The sequence below is a fragment of the Hakea prostrata genome, chromosome 8, assembly GCF_041222555.1.
Source record: "Hakea prostrata isolate BN-2017 chromosome 8, UWA_Hpros_2, whole genome shotgun sequence".
Classification (NCBI taxonomy): domain Eukaryota; kingdom Viridiplantae; phylum Streptophyta; class Magnoliopsida; order Proteales; family Proteaceae; genus Hakea; species Hakea prostrata.
In genome coordinates this window covers 37,542,949-37,551,605 of record NC_142607.1, presented here as the reverse complement: position 1 = coordinate 37,551,605, position 8,657 = coordinate 37,542,949, and the positions used below count along the sequence as shown (strand labels likewise).

At 38.4% G+C, this 8,657-nt stretch overlaps 1 protein-coding gene across 1 annotated transcript; it reads left to right on the top strand.

The window, feature by feature from the left end:
* Positions 1 to 703: 703 nt before the first annotated feature.
* LOC149007746 (Ribosomal protein L10 family protein) lies at positions 704 to 7,314 on the top strand. The gene is made up of 8 exons (XM_089166234.1): positions 704 to 848; positions 1,163 to 1,328; positions 1,440 to 1,530; positions 1,619 to 1,677; positions 2,721 to 2,781; positions 5,457 to 5,547; positions 5,630 to 5,706; positions 6,808 to 7,314. The coding sequence occupies exons 1-8, from the start codon at positions 821 to 823 to the stop codon at positions 6,922 to 6,924; spliced, it is 690 nt and encodes a 229-aa protein (XP_089022360.1). The 5' UTR covers positions 704 to 820; the 3' UTR covers positions 6,925 to 7,314.
* The last annotated feature ends 1,343 nt before the right edge of the window (positions 7,315 to 8,657 follow it).

Genomic DNA, 8,657 nt, shown 5'->3' with positions numbered 1-8,657 from the left:
TATTTGTCATCATCAATAGAAGGTTCAACAGATTCATTGATTCCCTTCAGCTGTCAACTCGATTGCTCTCCTCTGATACAAATAGGCGATGAAAAAGCAGCCCCATTCTTAGAAAAGGTGAGGTCAATTCTATTGGAACGAAGGAGGGAAAAGGTGGAGGAGAGGGAATAGAATAGGTTAGAGGTGAGAATGCTTAAGGCGTGAAATATATTGATTCTAGGATTAGAATATGACACATGTCAATCATCTAATTGTGTATTGGATAAAACTGTAAAAATCCCACTGGGTGTTGGGTTGGGATTTTTTATTTTTTGGATTAAGAGCTTTTAATATGCAGGGACGAGAATGAGAATATTAATGTCGTCAAATGGGTGTCCCAAGACCTCACCATGGGAGGTGGGACATTTAACCGCTTTACTAACCACCGTTGGCGTGCTGGGTTGAGACTTTGCTTGGGGACTGTCAAGCCAAACACCCTGGGTTGTCAGGTCGGAATTTTGGTTGAAATTTTGATATCGACCACTGTAATTCATCAGTCAAGATTTAATTTCGACCGACATTTCGGATCTGACAGTCCAAAATCTCGACTTGCATTAAATGCATATGACCCAAGCAAAATCCGCCAGGTTGGGGATAAACATATGCCATACTTGAAGGGGGTCTATTTGTAAATCTCCTTAAATCTCTTCATGGACGGTTCGACCGGCAAATCCATCCGCAAAAACCTAAAAGCAGATTGAACAAGTTTGTAGTCCGCGCCTTGTTCTTCGAAGGGTTCTGCAAGGAGCGACGACAGTAGAGCCGCCGTAAACCTTCAGAGATGCCTAAATCGAAGCGTAACAGACCTGGTGAGTCTCCTTCGACTGCTTACGCTGAAAGCCCTAGTTTTTGTTCTTCGTCGAATTTTCCATGTAATTGTTCATCAAGTTCTCTGGGTATTTCAGTTTGAGCTCCGTATTGCAGTGGGGAGTGTGTTTTATGCTTAGATATGTTAAAATAGAGCTAATCTTAGATTCATCGTCGTTTTCGCAGATCCTCGGTTTGCTTTTGAGTTCAATAAATTTTCTGTCTGTTTAATGGCTTGCGTGCTAACAAGTAGTAGGGAATAAACCACTTGATAAAAAAATATCTTTGAGTGTTTGTATGGTCTTATCGAATGCAGTCACGTTATCGAAGACGCAGAAGAAGGGAAGGGGGCACAAAGAATCAATCGTTAATTCGATAAGAGATGCAGTCGAGAAGTATAACTCTATCTATCTTTTCTCTTTTGAGAATATGAGAAATCAGAAGTTCAAGGAGTTCAGAGAACAGCTTAAGTCTACCAGCAGGTACAATTCGTACTTGTGTGCTTGCTTTCCTGAAGAAAGATGTTTTTTTTTTTTTAGTGGGGGGCGACAACTTCTGTGTGCTTGATTTCGTATTATATTATTGCCTTGTAGGTTTTTCCTTGGATCCAACAAAGTGATGCAAGTTGCTTTAGGCAGATCTGTTGCTGATGAAATAAAACCTGGCATTCATAAAGTTTCTAAGGTAGAAATTCTCACCATTGTTGGAGTACATTCTCTTTCATTTTTTTTAAAGGGTTGGTTCTCACAATGTTTCTTGGTTTCTTTCTCAGCTGTTGAGGGGAGATACTGGGCTTTTCTTAACTAATTTATCAAAAGAAGAGGTTCAAAGGTATCTTCAACATTCCTTGTGTAATATATAGAAAATGCATGGTCTTGGGGATGTGAACCGAATTTCTGGGTTAAACTTTTCGTTTATGTCATGGTGATGAGGTAAAAGTATGCAAATACACAAGACTGGTCTGGCATGACATCTTCTCATACCAAACGCCCCAGGCGGCCAGAAATTTTGTTTACAGACCCAGATCTTTATTAGTAAATTTGACTGCTTGCTTTAGCCTTTATTAAACTATGTACTGTCTAGTTTTTGGAAGTCAGAAGCGTGAAATGGTTTTATTAGTATACCCCCCTTGTGCACTTGTTGTTGGCTCTAGAAACTGACAGGACTCAGGACATGTTAGTTATGAAAGACTTATAGTTGATTCAAGTAACTAAATTGATGCTGCTGAGATTGCTTTGTTCCTTATTCCTTATCTTGCTGAGTTAGTGGAGCATTAGTGATTAACTATTGTTAATACCATAATCTAAGCCATAAATGTGTTCTAGAATGTGGTTCAATTTGTCATTCCTTGATACTTAGAAACTTCTGATAGGAAAACTGAGGGTTTGCTATGCATTTTTTAACCCAGTCTTCTTTATTCAGTAGTTGTTTTCAGATGCCGAGAGTCTTCTAATATTATTTAATTGAATTTTTCTATCGAGGGATGCAGTTGATGAATTGTTAGAAGTTATTCTGGTATAAAAGGAATATCAAACCATAAAAGCATCACAAAGCAGGTGCACATGCCAGCCAGGACTAGGTATAGACCATGATAGTTGCATTGGTATGGATAGTCCATAGAAGAGTTTACCGGTTTAGGCATCTCTTCTGGCTAGTGAAACTTGATAGGAAGAGTACTGCATGAGGAGTTGTATCTTTAAATTTTACATAGTGTCATTTTCCATATTGTCAAGTCTTTCCTGTATATCCTAGTAAGAAATAAATAATAGTTCTTATAGATTTTTGTTCAACTTTTGCTTCTCCTTTAGATATCTCAATTCATTTCCTTTTTCCCGGTTATTCAGCTTCACTTCCTTTTTCATGTCTTTCTACAGATTGTTTGAAGAATATGAAGAATATGACTTTGCGAGGACGGGAAGTACCGCTACGGAAAAGGTTTGATGTAACCTATTGTTTCTGTCTTGTCTTATTTGGTAGATAGTTCAGATCTGAAGAGAATTACTAGACTCATCAAAGGAGCTCTTGATTGATACGATATCAACAAGGGGTTGATTAACTTGATATAGGCCCCAGAAGAATGTGGTCTAATATCCCGGTTCTAGTAAGGAACCAGCATTGGCCAAAAGGGTATAGGGTGTTTTTTTTTTGGGGTGGGGGGGTGGGGAGTGCGATGGGGGAAGGCTAGGAACAAATGCTTACCAATTTTAGGAGGTGATCAACCAAGCTGCCATAGGGCCTCTCCTGTGCTGGAAACCCTGATAACTCACTCGGTCCCTTGATCTTTGCTGTAACTCTCGTTCAATAATTTTATTCATCGAAAACTGATTTGGCTGCAAGTGTAGGCTATATAGTTGTAGCCTCCATTAGATAACTCCTACTAGTATTCAACTTGAACTAGAAATCAAAAGGGAGGACTTTACTTTCTTAACCTAGACTTACCCAGATGACAACATAAAAGTAGGACTAGACTCCTAATATAGTTCTGAATTTAATTAGACCTAACTGGGTTTGACTAGGAATGCCCAAAATTACAAAGTTGCCCCTATGCTGGGCCCGGACTTCCTATACTGCTAAGTGTGGGTGCTGGGCAGCAACCCTAGGCCTTCTTTCGATCCTTATGGGTCTTCTTGGGGTGGCCGTGGGGTTCCACATCATAATTAGGAGCTGTTCTTTATAAGCAGTTAGTCTGGAAAGGTAAAAGATGGTTTTTAGGTCAAAATTAGGGTGTTATGGTAGGGTTTGGGTATGATTTGTTGGTTATGCTAGGTTACGGTGGGAACCTATCAGTGAAGTTTGGTTAAAATTTGATGGTTGGAACTTGCTGAAATTAAGTTAATGGAAAATTAGGGTTTGATTTTTGGATTTTGTGAAAGAATAATGTAGAAACTCTAGGGTTTTGTCAGATTTGTAGATAATTCTGACAGTTTAACTTGGTTTAGTCTAGGTTATATCTAGGGTTCCCAAGAAGTAACTATATGGAGTATTTAGGTTTTTAATGAATGCCGTAGGCTGAGCTCTAGCTTGAGTTCTCCAATGGGGTAGGGCAGTATGTGATCCAAATGTGGGTTTCATGGATGGCTGGTGTGGTCTGAGCAGGTTTTATGTCTTGGGAAAGTTGTATAAAGTAAGGGGGAAAGATAGCAGTTAGAGATTAGAGGATTAGAAGAAGTATGGGGCTGGAGATGTCATAGAGATGCTATTGTTGCATAAGAACCTTCAGAGCAGCTTGTGTAATGGGGAAACTTGAACAAAACCAAATATACGTCAAGAACTTGAAGAAGATTGATGGAATACTTGAATCAAAACTTCAGAATAACCATGTGGGCTTCACACCACAAGGCGTCCAATTGGATCAAACACCAATTCAACTAATGAACTACCTGCACTTCATACTGTCTCATACTGCAAGGTGTCGACTGGATCAAACACCAGTTCCACCTGATGATGATCAAGCACAAGACAAATTTCACTAGAGGAAACAAAGTTGCAGAAGCAGCTGAGGTAGTTTCGAAATGTCAGAGCTGTCTCCCCTTTCCACCAAGTTCCATTTATTTATAATTTGGCCAAAGGCCTAAATGCTATGCAGCTTAGGAGTTAGACTGGTTGGGACTTGGAAGCCTTTGTTTTGGCCGATGGTGGGGTTCTATGGATCTTACGCTTTTTATTTTGGTGACTTCTTAATTTAATGAGCTGCTATTACATGCCCTAAATGGAAGGAGAGAAGGGAAGGGGATTGGTGTTAAAAGTTAATAAATGAAATTAGTAATCAAGAAAAGTGCTTGAGTTAGATTTGTATTAATATCTTTTAAGAGTTATATTTTGAGTGTAATAAAGAGTGATTATGAGATTTCTATGAGTTGGTGTGTAATTTTTTGAGAATTCTTTTTATATGTAACACACCCCTTTAATTGGAGATGATTTGTGTAACAAGCATGAGTTCTTTAATAGTCTTGGAGCTGTAGCTTGGTATATGCCTATATGGGACTGGTATGCCACCATACTTGGTTCATTTCTTATCCTCTATCATTTCCCATTGATTACGAAGTTAGTTCATGCAATTCTTTTGTCTCATTCAGAATTCTGATTATGATCCTGTTCTTAACATTAGAATCTTGTCTTTTTCTCTGGTTTCTTGAATTCATACTAGTAGGAATTTTCTGACTCTTCATATCCAACAGTTGGGTTCAATTCAAGTAGCATGCAGTTTTACCATTCCATCTATTATCCAATTATGGACTCTAGCCAGAAATGTGCCTGATCCCTTGATTCTTTGCTATAAAAATTCATTGGATTTCTGGGTTTTTTTTTTGGTTGAGATCCTTTTACAAGTTTATCTCCCACTGGATGAGAATGGTTCAAAACTAGTACTACATTTTTAATGCACTAGATCTTCATTATTAATGAGAGTATTCTCTCCCTGCTTTGTCATAAATGGATGATATGTTGTTTTAATGAGTGTAACTTGGTGATTTCATTAAATTAGCCGACCCCATTTTAAATGGGACAAGGCTTATTGTTGTTGTTTTTGGTGATTTCATTAAATAATATTGTTGCTTCAAATTTATGCATTCTTCTGTCATTGCTTATCGTTTTGTGTTTGTTTTCATTAGGTGGAGCTCAATGAAGGGCCTTTGGATCAATTCACACATGAGATGGAGCCATTTCTTCGCAAGCAAGGGATGCCTGTACGATTGAACAAAGGTTGGAGGAGCTTGTTGCTGATTTCTTCCATTCTTGATGAGTAAACCTTTATATTGGTAATTATTTTATTAAACATATGTAGGTGTGGTGGAGCTTGTTTCCGACTTTGTTGTATGTGAAGAAGGGAATCCATTGTCACCTGAGGCAGCTCGCATACTGGTTTGTCCATTCTTAGAACTCTACTAGTCAATGATGTTATTTTTAGGTGTAACAGTTGGTTGCTTTAAGCTTGAGACATTTTCATTTTTCTATTGCTATTACTTACGGAACCTCCTACAACCCCAAGTGGTTATATTGCTGTGACAATTTAAGAATTTGACAAAACAGAACCAGAAAGTAGAATAGAGAATTGCCAGACCATATTAGATGCACAGTATACCACAAGCTACATTTAATTAGAATAAGAAACCTTACTTAAACTAGGGACAACCAAAAGTAGAACTGTCTGAGACACCTAGACTAGTGAGGACACATTAAAGATAGGAATATCTCCCTTGTTGTCAATATCCGTCTTTCTTTGAGTTCTCTCATATTTAATCAGCTTTTAATCAAATTAGGGATGATGTGGTGTTTCTGCAATTACAATTGTTTTGTTTCTCTGTTTTACATGTGGATGTTGCCATTCTATGTTCCATAGGTTCTAATTGTGTTTACCTGTTTAACCTCACTAGCAGGCCCATCATGACATTCTTTTCATCCAAATCTTATAGCATTATTCTTTTGGTAAAGTAGAAACACGGGCAATGGCCTATATGAAAAATAACCTACTGTGGAGTCCCAAGTCAGCTTGATATGCTTACCATGTAGATGTTTTAATAGGGGAAAGAAATGTGAAGCAAAATTATCACTCAATACCTATTTGGATGGGGAAGGCACCATTAATATTCCAGTAATTTATTTATTCATTTTGTACGGGGGAGGGGTGGGGATGTTTCCGTATGGAGGTGGAGATGGCAGCTATTACAACATCTAGTGGTGAATCTTTTATCCGCAAGTGTTATATGAGAACCATAATGTGGCAGGAAAGGAGTCAGATTGGCATCAACCCTGATTCCTGTTAAGCTGCTTGAGCAGTTGAGATATACTTGGCCGGCATTTTGAGACCTCATGTTGGACTTGGGTGGGGTCTGGTAGGTTTCCCTTGGGTTATTGTTGGCTGGCTCATTGTCACGGCTGTTGGATGGATCATTTAATTTTTACCATAGCTATAGTTATTGATGCTATGCTGATTTAAATTTCTCTTCCTATGTGTATTTGCAGCGTCTGCTTGGGATTAAGATGGCTACGTTCCGCCTTAATCTATTCTGCATGTGGAGTCCGGATAATTTTGAAATGTACAAAGAAGGGCTGGAATTTTCAGATATTGAATCATCATAGGCCCCTTTGAGCTGCTCGTGTACGTGTTTTCGCTAAAGATGTTCATTAGCCTGAAAGATTATTGGTTATGGCTATTGGCTAGTACTAGCAGGATAGGATATATGTTAGTGAAATTTTGTTTTTCTGCCCCTGGCTTTTTCCCCTGTGCTTGGGCCTTTGTAGTCTACTGAGGTTGAGACGTCAACTTGAATCATGTACTGGTGCTTGAAACTTATTATCGTCTTAATGAGTGGAGTATTTACTTTTTTTAAGGTAACATAACCAATTCAAACTTGTTCCAAACAATCTAATCTAACAAGCAGGAGAATTCACCTAAGCAATTCTGTCATATAGATATGCTATATGGACAAGTAGATAATGATCAGAGACGATACTGGACAATTACCTTCCGTTTACTGAGTTCTGGTTTGCTGGAGGGGTTATTTCTGTGTAAAGTTTTTCAAACTTCTAGGATAGACAGGTTAATGTTTAAAGACATACCTTCAAAGTGAAACATTATTTCATATTGTTAAAACTCTAGAAAAACAAAATTCTATGTAATGTAGTGACTACACATTTGTCTGAGCCCTAAGTGGAAGCCCCAGTAGATGGAGGTAGAGATATCGTTAGACCTGCTATTGAACTGGGTTGGATTTGGATCAGGTCTTCAAAAACTTGGAAGACTCTGATCTTAAGTTTATCCTAGGCAGCCATGATTTGGCATGACTCGTGCCAAGCTGGGATTTATTGCCCCTAAAATTAGATATGGCCAAGACTTATGATAGAGTTGAATGGAGAGTCTTGACTAAACTTCTTGCTTATTTAGGCTTTGATAATAAGTGGTGCACTCTTATTAAGGCTCTTGTCTCTTCCACTTCCTTTTCGGTCAAAATTAAATGGAGCACCTTACTCATAGTTTACAACTTCTCGAAGACTAAGATATGACTACCTCTAAACTCTAATATTTTCTTGTTTTTCTTTTGGTGAAATAAAAGGTTTCATTAGAAAAGAAATTAGTGCTGGAGGCACTTACATATAGTGTCTATACTTAGACTAGAGTCATGAGCCTGTGTGGCTGCATAAATTGCATATTTTTCAAAAAACAATTGGAGCACTGGGTTGGGGAATGCAGCGTATTTCATATGTTTGGTATCATTAGCCAGCTCCATTAGTATTGTTAGTTTGTCAAGGGGCCACTTCACTGTAGATGGGCATGGCTCATTATCCAGGTTGCCCCCAGATGCCCTAATTTCTTCCTGTAGTTTCAACTCCTTAATCCAGTGATTTGTACTTTTTAATACCCTCACTAGATTTGGTGTTTTGTTGTTAAACACCCTCTCATTTCTTTCTTTCCAGATAAAGTAACATGTAATTATGAACACTGATATAACCCATCGCCTATCCTTCTTGCTCAATTGTGTGGACATTTCATGACAGTATTTGGTCAGCGACGAGTGCTGCCAGTTTTCCGTACGCAATTCAAGCGGTCCAGCCGCATGGATTCGTTTTCCCCAGTCACATGAAATAAGGATGTGCCATATCGTTTCTGGTGAATTTTCGCATATTGCACATTCTACATTTATGTCAGACCATTGGGCAAGTTTAGCCCTGACAGGCAAACCCTCATTTAGTACATGCCAAAAGAAAACTTTGAATTTTGGGTGTATAGGTAGATTCCACATTTGGGTCCACCACTTGGCCAAAAAATAATCATGGGTTGAAAACCTTTGTTTAATTATTTCTCTCAAAGCCAA

Excerpts from the sequence above, each read along its gene's own strand:
- LOC149007746 (XM_089166234.1), top strand. The coding sequence starts at position 821 with ATGCCTAAATCGAAGCGTAACAGACCTG. Across the intron at positions 2,782-5,456 it reads GAAGTACCGCTACGGAAAAG|GTGGAGCTCAATGAAGGGCC; the intron begins GTTTGATGTAAC and ends TGTTTTCATTAG. Across the intron at positions 5,707-6,807 it reads CTGAGGCAGCTCGCATACTG|CGTCTGCTTGGGATTAAGAT; the intron begins GTTTGTCCATTC and ends GTGTATTTGCAG.